At 41.6% G+C, this 26,664-nt stretch overlaps 1 protein-coding gene across 1 annotated transcript; it reads left to right on the forward strand.

Annotated features, from left to right (window-relative positions):
- Window positions 1–1,818: 1,818 nt before the first annotated feature.
- On the forward strand, window positions 1,819–25,265 carry TMEM47 (transmembrane protein 47). The gene is made up of 3 exons (XM_076355859.1): window positions 1,819–2,254; window positions 16,119–16,259; window positions 24,007–25,265. Exons 1-3 carry the CDS (start codon window positions 2,029–2,031, stop codon window positions 24,183–24,185), a joined length of 546 nt encoding a protein of 181 aa, XP_076211974.1. The 5' UTR covers window positions 1,819–2,028; the 3' UTR covers window positions 24,186–25,265.
- The last annotated feature ends 1,399 nt before the right edge of the window (window positions 25,266–26,664 follow it).

Genomic DNA, 26,664 nt, shown 5'->3' on the forward strand with positions numbered 1-26,664 from the left:
GAGGCAATAGAAACATGACTCAGACAAACTAATTGGCTAACATATTAATGTCTGGTACGTAACTACTGAAGTAATACCAGACATTATAAAAAACAAAAAAAGCCCCAAACCCAAACATCTAATTTTCTTCCAAGTTCTAGCAGTAACAGGTCAAGGAAATGCATTTCTTCTTCAGGATTAATTACAGACCGGCGTTAGTTGATTGACAAATACCTGTGGCTTAGAGCCCTTACAAATACACACCTAACTTCTGCTAATATCACGCAGTTTGTATATGCACTCTAACACACCTACTATGGTATCGGGGCACTGAGCTTTGGTGGTTGTGTTTTTAACAGAGGAGGCACCTAAATACTTAAGGAGAAATTGTTGCAATACATGTAAGTGTTCTCTAACGTAATGGCACTGGGAAACCAGGACTAGACCTCATACGCTAACTCCTATAAACAGCTGTAAGAGCAAAGCTGTTTGTGCTCCGAGGAGCTTGCAGTGTAAATAATATTCTTTCTTTCTGCTTCTGCCTTAAAGGACTATGAACCGAGTGAAATGAAACTTGGAATAAAGTTGTGTAAACCATTAGGATTTAATCCTGCACCTTTTGAAATTAATGAGAACATTCCTACAGTTAGAAGGAAGATGGAGATCTTAGAAAGAAAACTGAAGTTTTGGGGAAAAAAGCTAAATAATATTTAATAGGGATTTAATAATTAGCACTTATGGGACAGATTTTTTCTGTTTCTTCACTAGATGATGGCTTTGCTGGCTTGATTTCTCTCTTCCCGTTTTATAGTTCTGCCTCAAATGTAAGTAGCAGCATTCGCTTTCAAGTCTGCGGGTTGAATCTTCCTCCTCTTCTTTTTTAATAATCCTTAATGGACATTATACTCCAACTTCGTGTGTGTGTTTCTATCTCATGAGGGAGAGCTGCTTTAGACAGTGAATTATACTAGTACCCATGTTTAATAACTAACCAAAACATGTGCCCTTGACAGTCTCAGCACCGTAATGCTAATTAAGCAAAATAAACAGAGATGAAATGAAAACCGGGCAAAGTACTCATCCTTCCTCAGGGTTTAATTCGGGCTCAGAAACGCCGCTGACAGGAGAGGGGAGCGGCAACTGCAAGTACGTCCGCGGACGAACAATGAAACGCTGCATTCCTCTTTTTTAAACCGGCCACTAATAACCGTTGATTTAAAAGGTCACTTCAGAAAAGGAATCAAGGTCAGACACCGCTAACCCTGCATCCGAGGCCGCCTTTCGTTTCTCCCGGTTCCTCGCCGTAGCGGCGCGGTAACGCGGAGCTGGCAGCGGGGGCGGGTGGGACCGGGCTTGCACAGCCCCCGCTGCCCTCCACGGCACGGCCCGCCCGGGACACCCTTCGCTTCCACGCGTGACGCCTGGCCACGCGGGCAGGGTTACGGCGCGCACGACCACGGGTCTGCTGGGCAGACCGGTGCCCCCTCCCTCCCACCCACCCCCTCGGCGCGGCTGAGGACGGCAGCGGGGCCGGGGGCGGCCGCTCGGGGGCGGCGGGGCGGGCCGGGAAGCGGGGCGAGCGGCTCCCAGCGCCGCCTGCGGCGGGGGGAAAGTTCCCCAAACTTCGCTCCGGCGGGGCGGGGCGGGGCGGAGCCGGCGGGATCCGCGCCCCCGCCCCGCTCCCGGCCCCCGCGCACACGGCGCGGCGGCTCCCGCCCCTTCCCCGGCTGAGCGCGGGCCGGGCCCTACCGCGGCCGCCGCCTCCCCCGGTAGGGGCGGGCAGGGGGCGGAGCGTGTCGGGCCGGGCCGGGCGGCGCCGGGGGGAACGAGGGGGAGCTACTGCACCTGATACACCGGGGCGGGAGCGCGGCGAAGGAGGGAGGGAACGGCGCTGCCCGCCGCCTGCGAAAGCCTCTCCCCGCCGTTAGTCAGCGCCGGTCTCGCTGCTTCTCCCTCCTCCCGCCCCTTCTGCGCGGAGCTGGGTTCTCGCTCCTGTTCCCCTCGGGGCCGGCGGCAGCGCGTCCTCCTTCTCCTCCGCCCCCAGGCCCCATGGCTTCGGCCGGCAGCGGCATGGAGGAAGTGCGCGTCTCGGTGCTGACTCCGCTGAAGCTGGTGGGGCTGGTGTGCATCTTCCTGGCGTTGTGCCTGGACCTGGGAGCCGTGCTGAGCCCCGCCTGGGTGACGGCGGACCACCAGTACTACCTGTCCCTCTGGGAGTCCTGCCGCAAGCCCGGCAACTTGGACAGCTGGCTCTGCGAGTCGACGCTGCACAGCGGTGAGATACGGCTCGCCCCGGCCCCCCCCCGGCTCCGCTCCCCCTCCCGCCGGCGGCACCCCGATCCCGCAGCCGCCCTCTGCCTGGCCCCTGCTCCGTCCCTCCTTCGGCCCTTTCTGCCTTCCCGCCCCCTCCCCTCGGCCGCCTCCCGCTCCCCCGGCCGCACCCCGGGCGCTGAGACTTAGCTCCCCCCCCCCCCGTGCTCTGGCTGCCCTGCCGGCATTCCCCGAACCGCCTCTCCTTCACCCTTGTCTCCTCGGGGACCGTGTCCCAGCCCCTTCCCGGGACCAGCCCCGCCCCGGACCGGAGTAGTGCCCGGGGCCCTGCCCCCGCCATCTCCCGCTCCCCCTCCGGGCTTCTCGCCTCGCCCGCTGCCGCCCCTGCTCCCCACCCGGCTCCCCGCTCCGGCCGCCGCCGGGAAAAGTCCCCGGCACCTTTGTCCTCCTGCCCTCCGTACCTCGCCCGTTCCCGAGCCGCTTCGTCCATCCCCATCATCCTCATCCTCCTCCCTGCCTCCCCGGTCCCGGCGCTTGCCCTTCCCGGGCTGCGCGGCCCCGACCCCGCTTTTCCCTGGCTTGCGGGTTGGGGCGAAGGCGGCGGCGGTCTCTGTCAATAGCGTGTGCTGGAGGGGGGAGCACTCAGAGTCCGTGCTCGGCTCGTCCCTCTGCCTGCGAGATGGTCTAGGGAGCAGGAGAGATGTGAGGTTGGCTTCTGTGAGCGGAAGGGGTGACTGATTTCATATCTGCCTTTGACTGCGTTTTCACAAAACATCCCGAGTTTGGACTGGTTTTGATTTTTCCGTGTGGCAGTTGTTCTCATACAGCGAGAAGCTGTTGGGGATTAAGTATCTTTTAATCCCCCCATCCCCCGAAGTCACTAGTCTTGGAAAGTTGGGGCTTCCTAACCAAAAACCGATTGTCATTTTGTCCGGAGTGAGGACGCCTGGACTCTGGCCCTCTCTCCGTCCCCCTGGGTGTGCTTGTGTGTGTCTTTCTCTAGCAAGTACTGATCTTCCCATCGTCTTTCATACTCCTTTGCCTTCCTGCCACACTCCCTGTTTTGATTTCATGATGCTCATTCGTTCTTTAGCTTCCTAGGTCTTTGGTCAGAGATTTTTTTTTTTTTTTAATTTTTTTAATGTCATTTCACTATTGCTTGGAGTACTTAAAAAACGGGTTGTGAATGATATAAACAAGCTGCCTGTTGAATATTTTTCTGTAAATTCTTTTGTAGTACCAGAATTGTTTAGGTTTTTATGGGTTGTTTTATTTACTTTATGCCTGACTCCAACTTCTGGAGTCCCAGTAGAAACATTGACAAATGAAGCCAGCCTCTTCCCCCCGCCCCGTTTTCATCCCCATCCCTGTCCTCCCCACACACACGCTTGCACTGCTAAATCATCCATTTGGATCGCTGTGCTCTCCGGTTGGGTAAATCGTACAGGGACAAGATGTTTGTTTTGGGAAAGAAGGCAAGGGGCTGACTGTATATTCTAGATGCTCTCCTTTTTCCTCGCTTCTTTGAAATCCTTGTATAGGTTCTGCGAAATAACTGATCTCTGCTTGAGTAGAAATCGCACAGGTTCCTTTGCTGCTGTGCTTATTTTTTTTCTGTCATCGTGTGGAGTAATATCTGAGGGTTTGAATGTTGTTTGGGGTTTTGTTTTAAATTGCGTAATGCCCAAACGAATTGTAAAGAACTGTTGGTTTCGGTCAGTTACCAGGGTATCTACACAAACTTTGGAGAGCTTTCTCTTCCTTCCCCAGTATAAATGGAAATTTATGTAGGAATGTCAGCTTCTACGTGTCTCCTTAGCAACGTGAATCCTTTGCCCCTTCTCCCTGTCTCCTGAAATAGTATCCCCTTGATTGCAGAAAGACTTTTCAGATGGCTTGAATGAGAACCTGCTTCAAATCCCCCCCCCCACCTCTGCACACACTTTTTTTGGGCTCCCCCCTCAATCCATCTCCCCGTCACGCATGCGTGTATACATACATACACACACACACACACAAAAAAAAAAGTGGGACATTAAGAAAAGCAGGACAGCTTATGGAACAGCATAAAAGGACACTAATCTCTCTCGTTGCTTTATTGGTCACCTGTCTGTTTGTGGGAAGGTGGAAGATGAATGGGTGAGGATGGGTAGGAATGAAATGTAGTTTTGTTGGATGCTGTGTGTTGAAAATTTGCCCTCTCCTGGTGCTTTTTTCTACCCTGTGCAACAGTTCCTGCCTGTCCAGTTTTATTCAAGTTCCTTACTCATTTTCCTTAGATGCTTTCCAGTCTAGTGGAGCCAGGTTTCACAAGCTACTGGGGAAGAAGTGAATGATTGTTTTATTTGAGGTGACTGGAATAAACCCTTCATTTTCCTCATGTTTGGCACACAATGCTGCACTCTCAGGAGCCCTGAAATATGAGAAACCGTACTGTTCTCCCTTCTCCTTCTGCTAGTGTGTTACAATTCCCATTAAAGTCAATGGGAAGGCTCCCAGTAAGTTCACCAAGTTGGACTGGGCTCATATTTGAGACCATTTTGTGTGCTTGCCTTAATATTTTAAGTGTACTTTCCTCCTACTTCAAGAATCTAGCAAGCGGTATATTTTGGAGACAGTGGAGAGCTCCCACAGGGAAAGCTCTTTTAGCTTGATACCAGTGCAAGCAGCTTTGCAGCTGGCTAGCTGTGAAAAGCAGTAGCACACACAGGAAAAAGGCATCTTCACCCATGGTTTTAACAGATTTACTTCATCATCCCTGGAAGGAGAGCACCTCAAGTGGCACCATCAAGGGCAAGCTCATGCTAGAAGCTGTTAAAGCATATTTGAGGTTTAATTAAAAACCTTTGTTGTAATTAGATGTAGGACCCCTGACTGCTATCAAAAGGGCAACTTAGTGGTGGAGAGCAGAAGGAAATGTACAGAGCATGATTACATTGGCTGTTATAGCAGGAAATAATCCTTCTCGGTTTTCCTTCAGTGTTGCTAGTGCTTGGAGTATGTGTTCTTGCATTCATTCATTCACTGTTTTGAGGGCTTTTTTTTTTAATAGCTTGCAAGCAATCCTTTGCTCTCATACTGCTTTTAACATTGTGTTAAGTACTTCACAATATTGCTGGTTCAAGTATGTAAAATAGTCAAATTAATTTTTAGAAATCTGAAGGTTATAAAGTATCTCATCTTAATTTGGTTTTCTTCTTTTTGAGTCTTTAGGGTCTATGTAAATCACCTTTTCATTTTTTTCCTGTAACTGCAGGAGCTAGAAAGGTATTCTTGCATATGCCTCGTCTCCCTCTTCCCTTGATGAAATTCTAAAATTCCCACTAATAGCAACTTCAGGAGCTGAAAAACTAACGAAGTTGCCAGTATGGAAAGCTTCGTGATAAAATCTTGAGATCCAGCAGTGCTGCTTTACAGTTTCACCAGCTGTCTGGGCATAAAATTATTTTCTATGATCAAAGCTTGACTTGGCTAATGCCCAAGTTGTCTTTAAGTCATCTGTATTTTAAACTCATGTGCTAAACTTTAAAAAAAACAACAACAACAACAAAAAAAAACCCCAAAACCCCACCAAACTTACAGGGTTTGGAGTGTTCCTTTGATATCTTTCAAATGAAATTTTTTTAGACCTCATTTGAAGTGGATTTTGTCTAATTTGTGATGGTTCATTTGCAGATTTATCAGGAATTAAGTTATATATGAATATTTATTCCTACCACAACATCTACCTACAATGCATCTTCTGTACAACTGCGTGCCATCTCTGTACCTGTACAGGTAGTTGTCATCTTCTTGCAGAATTAATAACAGTAAATTTGAATTTTTGCAATAGACTACAGCCATTATAGTTCTTTAAATCAAAGATATGCAAATATGATGTGGAAGACATAAATGGTTCCATAGAATCTGATCTTCAGGTAAACATTGTGTATTTTGGCTTCAATACACGTATATGCTATTCATAGAAAACAATGGCTCCTTCACAGCATTTCAGTTTATTGTGAATACAGCATATATAAAAATAGGTTTGAATGGTTTCATACTGGTTAACTGTATTCATTCTGGTTTATGGGGGGCATATGACTTTGTTACTACTCAACCTGTATATTTGATTATGCAATGTTCAGTTTTCTATAAGATCATTATACCCTAAGAACTATCCATGAACGTTTGAAAGACAAAGCGATCTCAAGGAAATAAGCACAACAGGATCTCTGTGCATTTTTAACTTAGTGGTGAACAAACCGTAAAGGTAAGCTTAACTTATAGCATAGTGCTGTAAAATGAGTCTAGTTTTGTGCTTATAATTCTGTTCTAATTTGTTCTTAAAATAAAAAAAGCATCAGAGGCTGCTCATTTGGTAGCACTTGAAGGGGTTTAACCTTAATTATACATTAGATGCAGATATCTGAATTAACATGGCTCAATAGTCTTGGATGGTATCTGCTTGTTTTGAATCTACGGGGTTGTTCCAAAGGGGAATTGCTAGCTCAAAAGCGGCTTCCTCATTAGAAAATTTGGATCGTTGCTCAGAGTTGATGTTGACACGTATTTGTAAAAAGCTCAGCAAGGCTGATAGTTTGCTATAAAATAATATAAGAAGAACAAATGTTATCTTACTAAGTCTGAAGAAAGTTGCTCATACAATGTAAGGAGCAATTAATAAGACATTCCTTCTGGTTTTGAAAACTGTAGTCTGTCGTTTTGCATATTACTCTCTTTAATAATCATCCCCAACACTTTATCTGAAGGTGGATATAAAATCAAAAGCCATACTACTTAAAACTTGCCATCTAAGACACTGAGCAAGCTGATCTAACTTTGAAGTTGAGTCTGACTTGGAGATTGGCCCTGCTTTCCATGGGGAGCTGGACTAGATGACCTCCAGAGGTCCTTCCCAACCTGAATTATTCTGTGATTCTATGATGACTGATGCTCTGTTTTATGCCTAATGTCTACCTGGCTCCTTCAGTGTGTTCAGAATGCCTTGAATTTGTTGATTACCTCTCACAGTAGCCTCAGGTAGAATATTTTAAGGTATGCTCCCTCTTTTACAAATGGACCAGTTATTTTAGCTTCAGGCTTCCCAAGGCCATGCTCTGTGGGAGCAGCAGATCTAAGACTCCTGTTCAGTAGTCTGGACCTTTTAGTATGATGGAGGCTACCATTTCAGCCCCCCTTCTCCAACCAGCTAAGAGACGTGGTTACAGCGCATTCGTGTGTAACGTGTGAAGTTTGTGTGAGTTTATCTGAGCAGATCAAGAGCACCATACACCTTGTCATTGATAATACTCTTTAAAAAAAAAAAAGGAAGACTTCTAGCACTAGTGGGTTATTGTTACGGCTGCTGTTCACTGCAATTTTAAAATCAGTAATGTATCCTGTTGCTTTAAGTCTTGTTTATTTAATAACGAAGTCTTGCACCAGTAAGTTAAAAGATGTTCCCTGCGTTAGGGATAATATAAGTGGTTTAAATATTTCATGAGACTTTATATTTAGAATCGCGTAGAGAGTAACCTTGCCTCTGTTACTGATTTGTGGCCAAAGATGACCACATAAGATTCAAGGTAACAAGCAGGAGGCGGGGTAAAGTCTATCCAGCTGTATTGCTTTATGTGTTTTTACTTGTTCCATTTCTGTAATATAAAGGCCATCATTTTGATGGGAAGTACTCCTTGAACTGCTTTAAATGCTAATTGTTTTTCTCAAGGAACAGTGGAATAAGTTTTGAAAATGGCAAAAGATTGCCGGTTTGCTTGAAGAACATCGGTAACTGTGGGAAATTAATTACATTCCTCTTCCAACGCAAAGCGTACTTCTTCCTTCTTCAGATTGCTAAAATGTAGTAATATATATAGAAGAGGTCAGAAAAGGTGAGCTTTTCTTGAAAAGCTTATATAACACATCTCCCACACTTCTCTCCTAATGACATAATTCTAAGATTTCCAGGTTTTTGTGAGGTTCTTGGAGTTGTGGGTGTGTGCGTTTTGTTTTTTTTCTTGAATGAATGAATATCCAGTAATTAAAATGGCATAGTAGTGAGCTAATCTCAGAAGAATGCCATGTATCCAATGGAAGAAATGCCTGAGTACATGCTGTACTATTCTGTGAATGAATTATAGATTACATGACTTTCTGTAATGCTGTGCTTGTCTTGAAGTCCTCTGTTGGCAAAAGTGATGTGTGATGCATGTTGCCTTTAAATAATAAAATAAAGATCTATATAATGGCAGCGCTTAACTCTTTATTTGAAGATGCACTTCACTTAAAGGATTTTACTCCATGATTGCAGAAATACAGGCAGGCCATGGCTCAGAGAGCAGCTGTGTAAAAAAAAAAAAAAAAAAAAAAAAAACCCAAAGTGTATATATTTTGTATAAGTAAGGAATGTAAGCTTTAATCTTCAGGAGAGATGTGTGTTGTGGGCAGATGAGCAAGCACCTGCTATGTTTCAAGTTGCTCATACATCTGTAACCCCCCCAGGCATTAGAGCGTCATCTTGTCTTGCAAGATCTATCTCCTTTGCACAACAGCAGAGTTGCTTACCATATTTTTATTGCTTTTGTTGTTCAGTCTGATCTCCTGTAGAGACGGGAGATAAAACTTGCAGTGGTGCTGAAGCACACGGAAAGTTTGAGTCCAGCAGTCTCGGGGCCACACATAGTCTGATGAACACGGCAGCTGAAAGGGAGACATCAGGCAGTTTAATGCAGTCCGTATCTTATGCGAGACTGCCATAGAGATCATCCTGCGAAACTGAGCCCATTTATTCTTTGTGTACTGCTCGCTTCTCTGGGAACCAACTGTCCCCTGCGTGCTCAGTGGCATCTTCGGGTGGAAGGCAGGGGAGGTCTGCTTGCCATTGAAAGGTGAGCAGAGTCTGCACCATGGCTGCCTAATGAGTCCCCCGACCTGGCAAGCACGCCCTTCCCAGGCTGAGGAGGGTAGGTGGTAGAGCACTTACTGCCCGGAGCATCCTGCCAGCGGGCTGTTACCTTGCCTGGAACAGAGCCAGCCTCTTTCCCTCTGATCATGGTTACCTTGCTGTGGAGAAAAGGAAAGCCATAGGAGGAGCCTGAGCGAGAGAGATGCAACTCTCTAGGTGACTGCTAAGGACTTTTCCCTCAACGCTGAGAGCGCCCTGAGTCTGGGCTGCCTTATGGTAACACTCGGGTATTTTTGTATGTCAGTGGAAAGATGTGTAAACAGCAGCGGAACGTTGGAAGGGACCAGTTAGGTAAGAGGCACTTCAAAGCAAGACTCATATTTGGATTCCCTCCTACCTATTTGTTCGCAGACCCCATAGATCTCATTTTTCTTTTTCCAGCTTGTGTCTAGCAGACGGAAGAAGAGAGTGGTTTCAGTCTACCCTAGTGGTTAAGAAATTCTTCTGGGAAATGGGAGCAGAGGTTCAAGTCTGGAGCTGGGAAGCAAAGACCTTGCAGTTTCTGAGAAGCCCTCTAGCCCCTGATACATTGCAGCTAAGGAGGTGCTTGCCTTTCCTCCATCATTAGTCAGCTGCCATCATTAGCCATTAGCATTCTGTGTCCCAGCAAGACACAGGCGGACCTGGGTTTGCCCCAGTTAGCTGTCTTTTGTACATGTCTCTGTGCTTGTCCTCTTTTTCTTTGCCCGGCTCTAAATGACTTCACTCGGCATCAGGAACACTAAATCATCTTACAAGCATCTTGTACAGTAAATGGAAAGTGACTGATGCCTTATGTGGAGCCTCTGAATTATCCTTAGGAGGCACTTAGGGATTTTGGCACCCAGCATAAAATGCTCAAAATTCTGTTTGGGTGTTGTCAAAATCCTGGTGAATTTGAGCTATGAGAAAGCCTCGCTGTGAAGCCCACCTGTATTGTGCAAGACTTGGGTTATTGAGGGTTTTGTCCCACGTGCTAGTATGTGCGGATGAAGACCGATTTCTTAGGGAATAGCTCAGTACATAAATCTCCTGTTGGAGAAGCGGCAGAAAATTGTTTTGTCTCTTCCACAAACAGCTTTTTTAACATATCTGTGACCTCACATAGTTATTTCATGTGTTCAAATTCACGGCTTTCAGAAGAAAGCCTTGGTGTAGAGTGTTTGAGTTCTGTCTTAAGGAAATTATGCATTCAGCCACAGCTGGCTGGTTCCCACAGCTCTGGTAATGCTTTTTAAGCGTCTGTGTGACTTGGGGATCCACACGCGCAAGTAATTTTCACAAGTCAGAAAAATCTTATTCTCAATCCATAAAATAAAAAGAAAATGTAAAAGCCAGAGTGCGTCTGCGCAGCAACTAGCAGTAATAACCATACTATACAAACTGACAACGAGCAGAAAATATTTATTTACTGCGATTTTTGTACAAGGCTCCACTGTGGAAAGTTGTGGCTAGAGCAACTTACTGAAGGCTTGGTGTAGATACTGTCAGAAAGCGCTTCTTTCTGCAGTGTGCCAAAGTGTATGCTGCAGAGTCTCAAAAGACTGTACTTGCGGTGCTGGCTGTATAAGAGTGGAGAAGTATGGACCAAGTAACTTATGGACACTGGGCTTCCCGGCTTTACCCAATATACCCTTCCTCCAGAGCAGCTCCTTAATTCATGAATTAAATTCATCTGAGCAGCTCCTTAAAAAAACATAATTTTGGCTCAGGTGAGGTTCCAAAGGACTGACTTCTCTGTGGAATAATCTTATGTGAGAACTTAGTGGCGACTGCAGTACTTATTTTATCACGGTATTTCCACTGAATTCAATGGAGCTTGGCCTTCCACAGAAGTCTGTGCATCTCTGATCGTGCTGAAGAAAGAGGAAATCTTACTGATCGTGTGACAAATACACTTTTAGAAACTAGATTCTACCTTTGTGGTTTTATATAATCACTACACATTTTAAACTTTTGCTGGCTATTTGATGGCTCAGTTGATGAGTGTTTATAGACTTAGAAATAGTTTTGAACATGAAGCAATTAGGAATATCTCTAGCTATCTTATTTACCTTAGTTGATTGTTATGACATTCAGTGGGTTATATTTAATTTCTTATGCGTGGGTGCCTCAACTTTCTATGCTTTACTTGACACGTTCTTTCAAATTCATTATTCTTGAATTTAAATGCTATATTACAATTTCTAAGAATATTTATTGGCTGATGGCAGGTACGTGATAAGTGGAAGCTTTGCAATGAATCAGAAAAACTTACCTAAGAGTGGTGTTGTGTTTTATTTCTTACCAAGGTTTTGTTTAGTGCTAGAAGGTGGTCAGTCATTATCTTCATTGTGTAACACCTGCATGCATTTTCTTACTTCAGCCTCTATGAGGAGAGGGCTTGGTGGAGAACCATTGTATGAAAGAAAGGAATATTTGATTGTTTCTTAAGAGATTAATTCAGTTCACTTGCATTATCTGAAAGAGCGTTACGCACAAATGTTTCACATATTCCACAATATGTTTTTATGTCCACCACTTCTTTTATTGTAGAATATCATGTAGATAAAATATTTAATTTTTGGGGAACGTGCTGAAAACATGAAATCTATGACAGTGCTATCCTTTTGCATTGCTCTTTCTTGTGTTAAAAAATGACCCAGTTATTAAAATAAACATCTCAGAACTTTGCGATGTTTTCTCCTTCTTTTATGGCTTTTTCTGATTTTTATCCTAGTACTGAAGTATTATTTTGCCCAAGAAATAGAGTAGATAGAGCTGCTCTTAATTAAAAATGAATATACAGCTTAAAGCCTTAGGTCATTTCATTTGGGGGGAAGAAGGGAGGAGAGTCGCACACTTCAATGTGCAATTAGCACTGTGCTTCCATATCATTTAGAAACGGGAAGAATTTCCAAAGAACGATGAGACCAAGCTGTCCTTACAAAAAGGAAAAGGCACTGACTTATGCATGAGGAATTAACTGAAAAGAAGCGTTATCATCATAGTTTGGGGGTTGGTTTGTTTGGTTTTTTTACTGAAGATGGTAATTTTAATGCATTTTACACCATGTATGTTTTGAAAATGTGTTAAGTACCTAGGTTCACATTTATCTATATTTCCAAATATTGAAATCCACATCCCTAAACTAATAAGCAGATTGTTATCATAAAAACGATGCAAACACTGTCATCACTGCCAGAACCGCAGTGTATATTTCGTATGGGTATAGACATTGTGGTGCTTCTTTGTGCAGTACAAAAACATGTTTGGATTTTCAGACCTAAAACCAGTATACATTATGTGAGGCTTTTCTTCAGAAATATGTTGTGAGTTACTTAATGATTGTCAAAAATGTGTTAATTCTAGTTGTTCGGATGGGATAGGTGGCATTACCAGTGTAATTCTTAACATATTGCTAAAATGATAGAACACTGAAAAAATCGAAAGTTATACTTTCTGTTGAGTCTACAGTTATAAACCAACAAAACAACTTAATTTGGGCATGGCTCTGAGATGACAGTGCTTTTTAATAAACTTTTAGGTTTTAAGATTTGTGGGAGTGCGATTTTACTGGTTCCTAACATTTTTCTTAGATAGTGGATGTGTAGTGTAAATAAACTGTAGCGATGTACAGTGCAAAATACTGATGTGCATTCGTGAAGTGTAACCAAATTGTGTTTTGAATCCAGAAAACTAATAATTATCTCTGTAAGGTCCCACTTTGCTCATGTTTATGCATGTTTCTATCTCTATGAGAACAAGCGGCCTCACTGAACTGCCGAGGCTCCTGAACTGAGTGTAGTAACTTACTTGCAAGATTGGTGCATGCCTAGAAATGGTGCAAGTATATTTTGGATACTCTAAAGTAGGCTTCCGATGTTTATGTTCTGTGTACCAGTAACACTATGTAACAGAGCAATCTGCTGTTCCCATTTTGATGCTGTGTGTTATAAATCACTCCTGGGTAGTCTGAGGAAAACTACAGATTTTTATTGTAGAAAACTGCATTTGCTATATGTGGTTATATTGTTGTAGCTATCTAACTTACAGGGTGTTCTTCCTTCAGAGGTAGTGATTGAATTTTCTTCGGAAGTTTCTTTTCTCTTGTATAAAGTCCAGCGGCCTGGATTTTTTCTTAAAAAAAATAATTGCTGTTAAGTAGAAGGCCTATGCAGAAGGTTTTACTTACTTAATCCAACATAAGCTTTATTTTGTCACCAAGTCAAATGGCTTTCAGAGTTGAAAGTTGAATTTTTTGTAAAACGACAAGGAGATTTACACATGTAGTTTCCATGGTAGGCAGTATAGGAAAACTCAGGCCAGTATTCTTTGTGCACTGACGTCTGACCTTCGTGATGTTCTTTAACCAGAATCCCTCTCAGCTGCAGCTCAAGGTAAAGGCTAGTGGCATCGTATGCTCCTGTAAATGGAGGTTGGAGCTAAAATAGAGGCAATTCCAGACATTGTGGCCCGGAGCACAGCATTCAATACCTGATCCTCAGCTAGTAGTGAGGAACATTAAAAGCCTCGGGTTTGTCCTACTGTCAACATCACTGAGTAGGTTCTCTTACTCAAGAAATTAATTTTGTTTAACTAAATCAGTTCTTTTTTAGTTGGGAATGTAGGTGTCTTCCAACACTGATTTGTCCTTCTACCTCCCACGTCAGTACTGTAGTAAGGTAGTTTGTTTATTTTTTAACCTTTCCAAAATCCATAGATATATCTGTCCTGGAAGCTAAACTCTATTCTAACCCCACACTTATATGTCATCTTTGCCTTAGTTATTTTCACTTGATTGGTGGTCTTGCCAACGTGCTTTTGGAAAGCAATAGGATACCCAACTTTTTTTCCATTTAGTTGCTACTCCAATGTTGCACACCTTTCGTTTGCATTAGACTTTGGCATCTGATCAATGCGAAGATAACATTTAATATTTTATTATTTGTAGTGGCTTTCAAAAATCTTAGTTTCTGAGTTTTCCCATCTGGCACTTTGATTTATTTCATCAATTTTGTATGGCTTTTAACTTTGGGGCAATATGGATTTATGTGTCTAGTCTTTGTATCTGTGTAATTTTCTAGTGCAAGGATTCCTTTCATGTTGTTCCAAAGTGGTCCATTCTGTTTATTTATTTCTGTATTTTATATCTGTAATGCACTCTGCTATTGGAAGAATACTTTCTAAATCATCAGTACACTAACCACTTGGTGTTTCTGAAGGATCATATCAACATTAAAAACCACTCTTCATAACATTCCCATCCATAACTAAAATCGTATTTCCGTCCCAATAATAGTAAAGCAGTGGGACACACAGCAAACTGACGTTAGAGATTGCATGCTAAAGGTGGGAGAATGAGAGATTGTTCCCGGCCTTGGGTTTTGGTCCAATAAGAAAACAAGGAGTAAAATAGCTTGGAAGGTTGAGTACTTAGTTATTAAAGTATAAGTAAACAACATGCCTGGATTTCTAAAAAGAATGAAAATAAATGTGTGTATGTGCACAAACACGCCTTTAAAATAACTTTCTTTTTTAGCAATGCTTTTATAGCTCTTCTATTCCCTTTCTTCTTTTAATCTCCTTCATCCTTTTTCATATAATATATGAAGGCTTTTTGGTGATAATAGCTGCAAGCCTTCCATTCCCAAACCCCACAGCTGCACTGTTGGTATCTTCAGCAGATTGAAACTGGATGTACTGTTTTTTAAAACACTGAATTGTGCTTTTTTCAAAAAGAGAATATGGATTTTTGTTGTTGTTCTTATTTTAGTAGCCTTAAGTTCTCTAAATTTATTTTGGAAATAATTAATCTTATTTTCTTTGAACTATGTAATGCATTTGGACATTTTATTCTGAATAGCGTGTGAGTGCTAGTATTTTCAAAGTAATGAGAGATGCATTGGATCCATGGGTCCTTTTCCTACAAGCTGATTTTTAGATCATCTTCCTTGAACTACTAAATAGTAGTGATAAACAGTAAATAGTGATCTGATTCTTTTTCTTGATGCCCATTACTGGAGAGAGACAAGGTCTTATATACTCTTTTGCAAAGAGAGACAGCACAAAGCCTGTGCCTTTCTAACATCCTACAGAAGCTCTTAAGTTAGATCTTGGATGTTGTATAGACCCACGATGGCCATCAGCTTGCAAATGGATTTTGTTTTATGTCATTTAAGACTGCAACTTACAGTTGTTTGTAACTGCATCCATTATGTATGAAAATAACTAGAAAATGCACTGGGCTAAATCCAGAAGTTGCTTTTGGGGGAAGAAAAGAAAAACTGTCATTTTAGGATAACATGTTTTAAAATGGACTTCAGATTTGACTCGGTCTGCATCTAATGATCATTGCTGCCTTTATAAGGGCTTGACTTCCACTTTTTTTTTTTTTCAGTGTTGAAAATTTTTTTTTTTATTATTATTCCTTTGAGCATCTCCTTCCTTCACCTTAGTTTTGTTATACATATTATGTGGCCTTGGTACTTCCCAAGTGACAGGTCTATATGATGAGCCTCCATCATATATATATATATGATGACCCTTCCAATGTCACCCTCATCAGCTCAAGCAGAGGTTTGACTTTCACTCTCTTCTGTGAGAAAGTTACGACAGACTGGTCACACGCTAGCTAATCCTGACCCAGCCTCAGTTTCTCATTCTAAATTGGACAAAAACCAGGGGACCAAATTATTCAGTCTTACTCGAGCCAAAATCCCAACGAGGCCAACTAAGCCTTGAAAAAGTGTGGGAGGTTGCGGCACTTGGCTCCTGGGTCGCATCTGTTGTATAAAGGTGTTTCACTAATTAGGAGAAAAGAAATCCAAAGCACAGTTGTTTATTTACCCGAGCCTTGGTGCAGGCTCTGCGTTCCTCATATTCTGCTGTTTCTGTCGAGCCTATGGGCTTGTTTTACTGAAATTGTATTATTATTTTTTTCCTCTCTTTTTTTTCCCCCTAGACTGGCAGATAGCTACTTTGGCTTTGCTGTTGGGCGGTGCTGCCATCATTCTCATAGCTTTCCTGGTTGGGTTGATCTCTATCTGCGTGGGATCTCGGAGGCGGTTCTACAGACCAGTTGCAGTCATGCTCTTTGCTGCAGGTAAGCAGATTACCGGCACCATTATGAAAATTTCTAGAGAGCAGCTTCACTTTTGTGAAGGAAGACATGCCTTGTTCAGCATACTAATTCAGAGGCATTTGGTTCACTTCTGTGTTAGCTCCGGTGAGGTTTTTCAGGATACCAGTTCTACACAGCATTAATTGTTTTTGCAGTGGTGCTATTATTAGCTCATGAACAATTATTTATTGGCATTATATTTATTTTTTTGTGAAGTACATGCAGCAGGGGAAACTACAGAGGATAAATCTCAAAGTACCATTTTTAGTCTGTGACTTTGTGCTGCTTGATGTCCCCATTTTTATTCTTCAGGCAAAGCCGTTTCTGTTATTTTAATGTTCTTGCTTTTGCAATTTTAAAACAGGAAAATTAATGCTCAGATGTGAACCCTTGAAGCCCTACGTGTGAAAATAAATAGGATTATGTTGCAAGGTGTTTGTATACGCCCTTGTGCCATGAGGAATTAATTTCATTGTGTCAGCTTGCTTACTTAGTTATTAATTTAACAAGCTGTCACAGTGTAGTCCCTGTTTGGTTTTAAAAACATGAAAATGGAACAGTTTATATAAACTATCACAAAATCTCAAGGGAGACCTATGAATCTGAATTGTCTCTAAGACTGGTCCAGTGCAGTATAATTACAATATCAAATCATCTCCTTTTGTACATTCTGGTGTTTTGAGGCTTAGTCAGCACGGATGTTTCTGTTTCTCCTGAGATTCACCAAGCATGGTTTGCCTTCATCCTGTCACTCATATCTGCGTCGGAGCCAGCAGCTTAAGCCCCTTCTGATAGCCCATAATGAAGAGGATGACAGAACCTAGTCTTCAGGATGTATTAAAAAAAAGCCACTTACAAGGATATGAAAAGACAAGAGCACAGAGTTTGCAGGGCATTCAGGGATGAAATAAAGCTCTGGGGAAGGCTCCTGCTGCCCCCTGCTGTTAACGTTACCTTGATTGAGCCGCAGCGCTTCAAGATGCACTTTTATTTGCTCAAGAGGTATTGGTAGGTTATATTTCAGTTGCTTTTAGGAAATGAATGCAACCTCGGATCAGATTTCCTGAGCGGAAGTCATATCTTCTTGTTCTATGTGTTGCATTGCTTGCTTGGGTGAATGAATAAAGGCACTGGTGACATTATTTTAAAATTTAGTATTAATTCTGAGATTATAAAGCAAGCTGGGCAATTAACTTTAGAAATGGGATTATTGAATTTCTGTAGTGATTTCTTATTTGGATTTTGACTTAATTTCTTGTAACATTGTGTAGTAACCTAGTAATTGTTCAGCCATACGCTGCCTATCTTGCCGTATTGCTCATTTAGTATATAGTTAAATTTGTACTAAAAAAAAAAAAAACAACCAACCAAACAAAGCAAAAAAATTCCCCAAATCCTGCTGTTTGGCTTAAAGCTTAATCTGTTTTCCTCTGCATAAAATTAGTTCTAGTCTTTACTGCAAGAGTTGTGGGGGAAGGGAGGTTTAATGCTTACTTGAATCAAAAAAGGAAAATACATTGGTGCTTTAGCTCATGAGCGGTGTTCACCTCTTTCCTTTGCCTCTGTGTGTTTGTGTGTGTATGCACGTGCATTTTTGAATAGCCATGATGTGAAGCATGTAAGAAGAGAGATGATGAGGCTGAGACAGCCTGCCCCATTCTTCTTCATTATCTGGCAAATCTGAGGAGAATCCTTTTGGGGTTTGATGCTGACACTGTTAGTGTCATTTCCTACAGGTATTATCTTTGATGTCAGCTATTTTTAGAGGTGAATATGGACTGGCATGTCTTGAAAGAATTATGGAAAGAGTCACCTACTGAAGAGGGGAGAGTTAAGATTGCAGCACAGTGGAGTTTGTGCCTTACGCAACTGTCCATGGATTCAAACTTTCACCTGTGGATTTCACAGAAGATCTTTGAGGATAAACCCCACCCTGACCTGTGAATCTGCTGACAAGACCAAACATTCTGTATGACTCTGGTTAGGAGTCTACCAGCTGCCTCTGGAAGAAGGACACAGGATGAATTGCCCGGAGACATTTAATGATCTGTGTGGGTGTCAGGTAGGAAATGTCTCTGTGTGGGAGAAAGCACTAAATGGAAAACTGGTTTCCAGGCACTTTAGAGTCCAAACAGTTGGCTCCAGGCATTTTTTTCTTCTAGTTTTGATTTATTTTTATTTATCTTTCTTTTTTTCTCAGCTTCAGGTTTCAGTTAGCGACTCTGTAGGTGAGGAAGAAGATTGACTGACTAGGACTGAAAGAGGTGAGAAAGCAAAGGGACAAAAAAAAAAATTCAACCTATATACTGAGAATAAGCCAGCGAGTGATCAACAGATGTGAATGTGTTTAAAATACGTACTGTCAGCTCTGTGTAATGGGGAGAGGAACAGGAATACCTCAGGTAATGGAAAAATGTGGAGCATACAGAGAGGCAGTTGCAGGACGCTCTTGCGTGGAGCCACCTTGGCTCATACAGCTCTTCCCAGCATTTTTGGTCTAGTAGAGTCACTAGCTTACGTTCTTGCTGGGGTGTCTTAGTGCTCATGAACCAAACTGGCCCTGAAAGCTGCATCCTTAAAGTACAAGCTCACAAACTTGTCAGTGTAGGAGTCTCATGGTTACCAGATAACTTAATTTAGGGGTAGAAAGAGAAAGTGTAATTGTTGAAAGTCCATAAAAGCAAACAAAAAAGATATTTTAAAAGATGTTTGCCTTCGGGGGCTATGTTTTAACAATGTTTAGAAGAATAACCTGTTGAGGTTAGTAAGCTTTTTAACACGTTTCACAGGATGCTTTTACAGGTAAGCTAGGGAAACAGTGGCAAAGTGAAAGTATTATAGGTGAGAGTAAAAAAAAAAAAAAAAAAAAAAAAAGACGGCACATAATGCTTGGAGAAGACTTAGAGGATGTATCTTTCCATTCTGACAGAGAGTCAGAGCACAGTCCGGCTGGATTGTGTCCTGAGTTCTGTGCTATTACGTATTTTCATAATGATGTGGAAGATAGAATAAAAGTCTACTTGTCAAATTTTACAGTGAAGCTAGAAAAAATTGCAGGTACATTGGAGGACAGAACTTGATTTTGAGAAATTGATGGAGTGGTCTGAAAAAGTAGGACTGACTTCAGTAGGATGTAGTGCAAGTTGCTACAGGGCAGTAAAAAGAGTCATAGCATCAAAGAAATATTGATAGAAAAGAAACTCTATAGGTCATGTAGTCCAGCCTTCTTGTTGAGGCAGGACAATTGCTAATACTAGGTCAATCAGCTGCAGCTTTGTCTGGACCAGTCTTGAAGAACTCCAAGGATGAAGATTCCACAACTTCTCCAGGCATGTTGTCCTGGTGTCGTACTACCCTCTTTCTGATACTTCTTTTCTTTCCTGATGTCCATCCTGAATCTCTGAAACTGAGATTTGTGTCCATTGCCATTATCTTAGGTTGCCTGGCACTACAAAGAAGAGGGGGTTTTTCCTATTGTTGTTGCAGCTACATTTTCAGGTAACTGTAGGCTGGTTTGAAATTGTTCCTTAGCCGCCTCTTCATGAGTCTAAATAAACCTAGCTCCCTCATCCTCCTCTTAAGGATGATTTGCTCCAGAATTCTGATTATCTTGACAGCTCTCTGGACCCTTGTCCTTAGTTGGTGAATCCGTGTTCACTACTGATTGCCGCTTTGTTCTGCATGTGCTTGGAGGTGAACTCCAAGAGGATGTACTCCATAATGTTTCCAGGGATTGAGTTGAGGCTGCCCAGGCTGTAATTCTGTGGATTTTTCACTTCTAGCCTTTTTAAAGATGGACACAACATTAACCTTTTCCCAATCATCTGAATATCTCCTGATCACTGTGATTTTTCATAGATGATAGAGGGTCACGATCGCATTGGCCATACCTTTCATCACTCTTGGGTCAATCCCATCTGTCACCATAGATACGGATGCAACTCTAAATCATCCCTAACGTGTTCCTGCACTGCCGACACCCTCCCAAACCATGTCACTTAGAGGTTTTGGAGACAGCGTCGTGGTGCATCATCTGTCACTAGACTGGCTTTCCTGTCCATCATTGTATAAATATGTTTTCTGAACTTCATTTTGCAACTAATGCACCTGTGGAAATTCTTCTTTATTACCCTTTTTGCCATTTCCTAGCTTAATGTTGGGCTCCAGCTGGGCTTCAAACTTCCTGATTTTGTATCTAAGTATCAAACCAGTGCTTTTATGCTCCCCTCTCATTGTCTGTCCTTGTTTCCTGCTCTTGTGTGCCCCTTTCTTGCACATTCATTGAGAAACTCCCTGTTTGGTCAACCAGTCCTCCTCCTGAAATTCCTGGTCTGCCTGGTCTGTTCTTGAGCTAGCAGTATTTTAAAAATCATCATGGACCCCCTTTCTCTTCATGCTGCTTACCAATTAATTGCATAGGTTGTATTAAGTACAAACAACTTCCTAGATAGCAGTTGCATGTGTGTTAATCTTTGAAACTGCAACAATGAAGTGCTTTACTCGTGAATGAGCAGGAGGAATGGTGTAGAGAACAGAAATACAGAACTTACTAGCCAGCACCACCATTTTCATAAATACAGACCAATTAGAAAGCCACACCATAAGTTTTTTTTTTTTTTGACAGCAAAACTGTTGTAGTCAAACATTTGAACAAGGAAAAAGAAATGACTGAATTATATTTACCTAGTTTTAAAGCATTTGTTGTGACTTCTGTGTGTTTAATATGATGAGTACATATAATTGCATGTATTTCATGTAAATGGAACAAAACTAGTATTGCTGTTCCTGTGCAGTTGTCTTGCAAGCATCATAGTGCTAGTCATAAAAACGGGTCTAAACTTGAAGTGAATGGTCTAGTTTGAGATGACTAGTCTTTTTTCAGTAGCATTTTAAAGTGGAATTACTTTTTTTTAAGATTTCTTTTGGAGCATTTTTTTCTACAGGAAAACTCTAACGCTTCTGAAGAAAGGTAGTACACACACTTCCCATAAGCAGGTCGACAAATCATGGTGTTCTTTTAAATTCATTGGAAGCAGATCAGTAGTTGCAAGCATTGGTTTTAACATCTTTTGGGGTCATACTGGCCGTTTTTCATAACTTCACTAACTGTTATTTCTAGCCTACACAGGTCCCTTCCCACTCTACAGGGAGAAACAATGACGGGAGGCAAAAATAGTGCAAAGCGCCGGCAATGTTATGCAGTGTGGGTGTTTCCGCTGGCCAGTTGCTGCCAGCACTTCCTTTGAGTTTTACAATAGTGTAGCTGGACCAGTAGCAGCAAAAGCAGGAACCCTCACTATAAAAATGTCTAAAATACCTGTTGTGGGTGTTGCTCCTTTAGCCGCACGTTCCTCTACCAACAGAATCACTTTTTTGTTTTGTTTTGACAAGTCCAATCTGTAGGTTAAAATTCAGCATACTTCATATGTTAGATTGAGGGAAGGTGGAGAGCTTCCTTGGCTGGAACTTGACACGGACACAGATGCACGCACACACACACAGAGCAACTCCTGTATTGACTCAGCAGAGATGCTGCAGCCCCGGTTTGGGAAGCCACTGAAGAACTTGCTTATATCCATTCATCTTAGGAAATCCTTTTTGACTTTGAATGGTCTTAAAGATGTGTCTGAAAGCTGAGCATATGTTCAGGTATTTTTGGGTGTAATGATGCTCTCATTATACAGAATTGGAATGCATAATCTTCTCATAAGTGTAGGCGCTTCCCCTGGTGTACCCTGTCAAAATTTCTCCAGTGCTGCGCAGTATTTTGTGAGCTGGCAGACAAAAATTATATTAAAATGGAATAACACAAAGTAACACTTCAATAACTTCAGGATTAAACAAATCCTATGGATTTTGGCATCCACATCAGAAAATCCACTATCCAAACATTATTCAGATCGTCAGTCTCAAGTAAGAGTCCAAAGACTAGTCTGTAGGCTAAGTGGATGGGGAGGGGGGGGAAGACATTTCCAATGAGTGTTTTGTAAAACGTTATCACCAAGGGTGTGTAATGAACATTGGAAGTAATTTCTCCATACCAGTCCCCATCCAGAGGACAGGAGAGCGTTAGTCTCCAGGGCTAATGAAAGGTGCCAGTTTGACACCACTGAAGAGTGCATGTGGGGCTGAAAAGGCAAATGACAGATTTTTGAGTGTGCGAAGTGTTCAAGCAGTAGGAGAATATAATTAACGTTATTTTATTTTCCTGTAATTTCTCAGTATAATTTCAGAAGGGTTTCTGTAGTCCAAAGTAGTCTTCCTTTCTGTTATCCACTGGCATTTTATATTAGCGCTGGCTTTATAACAGTTCTCTAAATAGTGTTCGTTCTTCTTACAATACCTAATAAACTGTAAAAAATGACCCAGTCGATGTTAAAGAAAGTAGTTGTTACGGCATTACATTGCATACCATTGAACTTTCATCGTGTATGTCTCAGGCCTGCAAATACTTAAGCACGTGCTTAACTGTGTGGATGTGCCCACCCTGGCTGTAATCAGGGGGCTGGGGCAGTTTGCAGAGGCAGTCACGTGCTGAAGTCTTTAAAAATTGCTAGTGTTAAATGCTGGAAGAGAGCACTGCAATAAGGCCATATCATATATTTGAGGGGCAAAAAGGATGTTTGGTACATTCCTGTGATGTTTAGTCTTTTGTGGGTGGCAGAACTAGAGGCCTGAAGAATCACTACATCATACAGCTTGTTCTTGTCTTCAAACCAAGTGTGATTTTCACCTGCTTAACTTGGAAACTCTTGTCCCAATTTTCTGTTAGCAGCGCGCCTGAATTTAAAAGAGAATGGATGCTGATGAAACTGAAATCTTCTTGTGAAAACTGGGGTTCTTAATCTGTGTGTTTTCCTTTTCAGGTTACTGTATGTGGTTGTCTTTTTTTTTTTTTTTTTTTTTTGATGTAGCATAATAATTAACAGGTTTGCTGAATTCCAGTGCAGACATGTGGATCAGGCTGCAGGAGATCTGGTGCCCTCAGAGACAGTGCTGTAGAAAGTAATGATTTTTAAGCTTTTTACTGCCTTGGATTTGATCTGTTTTATTAGCGTTTTTTCATCATGAAGCATTTCTGACCGACCCCCTAAATTCGTAATACAAGGCAATGTTTTGCCAGTTGGAAGTTTAGTGACTGATCAAACTTTATGGATTCCTTGGTATTCTGTGTAACAATATCATTAATTCTGATTACAGTACACAGTAATGCATATGAAATATGTAATTCAGTGAGTCTCTACTGAACATAAATATGTATCACCTACTACAATGAATTATTTCTACGCTAAGTAAATGATTTGATTTTGAGCTATGGTTCTTAATACTAGTTTATTCTTGCTTCTCATTTTGACTTATTGATAATGGCTATAGAACAAGTGATCTTAGTTTTGTTATTATGGAAGGAATAATGACTGCAAACTAAAATACAAAGGAGAGACAGAAAAGAATTGGGAAAAGATTGCTTTCACTGTTTATTTCTGGACATCTGAAGGATCATCGTTACACCATAGCAATAACATTTGTTCATCAACAAGGGAATATGGAAGAACTGCTCTGTTCTCTGTGGATGAAATGAAGGTGATATTTTTTTCAAAAAGAGCAGTACTTACAAGCTAAAAATGCACCAAGAGCATTTTAAATGTGAATTTCAGTTATGTGATGTTTTCCTTGTTTTATGGAAATGAATTAAGGCTTCTTCTGACATTCGGGTTTTTTTCTCTTTCAGTTGTTCTTCAGGTGTGCAGCTTAGTCCTTTACCCAATCAAGTTCATCGAAACGGTCAGCTTGAAAATATACCATGAGTTCAACTGGGGCTATGGCCTGGCTTGGGGTGCAACTATATTTTCATTTGGGGGTGCCATTCTTTATTGCCTGAACCCTAAGAACTATGAAGACTATTACTAGAATCATTTAATGAAAAGAAAAATAACAAAAGGATTACCCCATCTTTTCTAGCTCACAGTTTTTTTAGAACACTTGTGGAGCACCAAACAGTCTGCTCTGTTGATAAAATAGCCTTTGCCTTTTGGGTGTGAACACTATAACTAGCTTTTACAACCATTTAAAAGAACTGCAAACACTAGGATTGCTGATCTTACGTAGGCAGATGCTGCAAGCTGCTGATACATAAGCTTCATTTTTCCTGACAACAAGCAAAAGGATCTACGTGACAGCGATCATTGTGAGAAAACTAGTTGGAATGAGAATGCAACGCCAGCATCTGCTATTGCCTTCAGGGGAGCAGCTGGTATAGGCTCCATTTAGAAGTTTCCCTGTATCATAGAGGATTCAAATGTCTGATAAGCAGGCAATGGCATCTTGTACAATAGGCTGTGTTGGCCCCTTGTTACTTGCTCAAAAAAGCTCTTAAGGAATTAGTTGCAAGTGACTGTGTTGAGGGCAGCGACTGTAACTGGTTAATGACTTGTCTAATATCTGCATTCAACAGTCTTCTGGGAGAATAATAATAAAAAAAAAAAAACCAAGCCACCAACCACACAGGATCTCATGAATTGGTAAATGACATCACCGTGCCAGCTGTAGCAGATTGTTGAAGGAAGTCCAAACCCGGAGACATGTGCTTCTGACTGTGTAGTTGGAAGCTGTCTCAGCTCTGAGTATTTTGCTGGGAGGGTGGAGATAAGGGGGAGTAGAAAACGACCTCATCTGTCCCCGAGGCATCTAAAATGCATGAATGAATTGCAGTTGTCCTAAGTACCCATTTAACTTCCGAACATCGTCATGAAAAGAGTGCATATGGAACAAGTTCAGTTATATTTTTGAAAGGTATTTGTTAGTATAAATGAATATATATAATACAAATATAAATGCAGAGGGAGAGAGACGATTCATCTTAAAATTGTAATACGAGCTGTGATGCAGTGGTTAAAATACTAACTTTGTACGCATTCTTGCGAGTCTTGGATTGATACCCCAATTTTGGTTGGTGTTACAAAATAAACATAAAATGGTTTGTCTTCTGTGTATGCCCTTGTACAGACTCTGTGTTACGGGAAATGCTTAAAAGTTCACATCAATTTAAGGTAGAACTGGACAAAATAACTACTTGCTATTCCATGTGTAATCTAGTACTTATTTAAAAAATGTTTTCTAAGGCTGTTGCAAAGACAAAACTGCCATTTTTTTAAAATCTAGTTAGGTTGTGAGTGTCTCTGATCATCAAGAATACAGCTGAGACCCCATCGTGTCAATATTAAAACATTAGCACTTCAGGAGGTAATCTCTTGTTTTTAAAAGCTGAGTTTATAATGGACTGGCTGATGATTATGTATGTCTAATTACTCCTTGCTTAGTATGTTTCCCACTTAAAACATCCAGAGACTGTACACATGAAATGAAACCCAAGATAAAATAGGGAGAACTTTCACATGAATTTAATCCGCATCACTTTTATTTTTGTTTACGATTTGCTTATTTGGATATTTTCAATTAATTATGAACATATTTTTATACAATTCTAATCTTTAGAAATAACTATTTTTTTTAATGGAGAAATTTAAAATATATTCTGCGTGGACCTCTGCAAAAGCAGATATGCTGGGGCTGCGCATCCACCTCTACACAAATGGTTTTGCTGGTTCCACGGAAAAGACTGCTGAATTACTCGCTGTTAGGACTGCATCTACAGTGCTAATGCTTGTGCCACCGTTGGCAGGGTGCAGAGGTTCTGCAATGGCCGTGGGACCACAGGGCTGCCTTTAGGTGGTTGTTGTGAAAGTACTGCTGACGTACGGAGATGGTTTCCAAAACTCTGGGGCTCTCTGGAGTTAAATCTTTACTACCATGGCAGCATTCATATCGGCAATCTTTCCAGGATCAGTGGTGATTAATTAGATGAGACGGAGCAAAATGATAGCTTGACTTGGAAGGGATTTTATGGCAATGCCTGGAGAACAAAAAGGATGGGAGGAAAAATTATGTCCACTTGTTTCACAGGTGCCAGAGAGCGTTTGTAACTGCTTTTTTTCCTGAGACTGACTTAAGGCGGATATTCAGTATATAGTTAATTCTGTATCTTTCTGAACAGCTGTGTAGTTCTGCTTTTATTTAGCAGCATGGAGAACATTGTAGTTTGGCATGGGAATTAGGTTAACGTAGAGAAGCCCACTGTGATAAGATTTCTGTACCATTCTAGGAGGACGGTGTTTTGGTGCTGCCATTGCACGGCGCTTCGCCTATGCTGACGAGAAGGTACAGTGCTGAACCCATATCGTATCTACTGATTTATCAAGTAACTTTTCTTTATGTAGAGTTTGAGCAAAAACAACTGTCAGGCGTAAGGCATATGCAAATTAATGGCATGCTCTCTGAAAGTCACCCGGCTCTTAATATGAAAGACATTCAGGCAAAAAAATCTACAAAC

This window comes from Aptenodytes patagonicus, chromosome 1, assembly GCF_965638725.1.
Source record: "Aptenodytes patagonicus chromosome 1, bAptPat1.pri.cur, whole genome shotgun sequence".
In the NCBI taxonomy this organism is placed as follows: domain Eukaryota; kingdom Metazoa; phylum Chordata; class Aves; order Sphenisciformes; family Spheniscidae; genus Aptenodytes; species Aptenodytes patagonicus.

Coding starts and splice junctions, on each gene's coding strand:
- TMEM47 (XM_076355859.1), top strand. CDS start 2,029: ATGGCTTCGGCCGGCAGCGGCATGGAGGAAGTGCGCGTCTCGGTGCTG. Junction 2,255..16,118: donor CGAGTCGACGCTGCACAGCG/GTGAGATACGGC, acceptor TTTTCCCCCTAG/ACTGGCAGATAGCTACTTTG. Junction 16,260..24,006: donor AGTCATGCTCTTTGCTGCAG/GTAAGCAGATTA, acceptor TTTCTCTTTCAG/TTGTTCTTCAGGTGTGCAGC.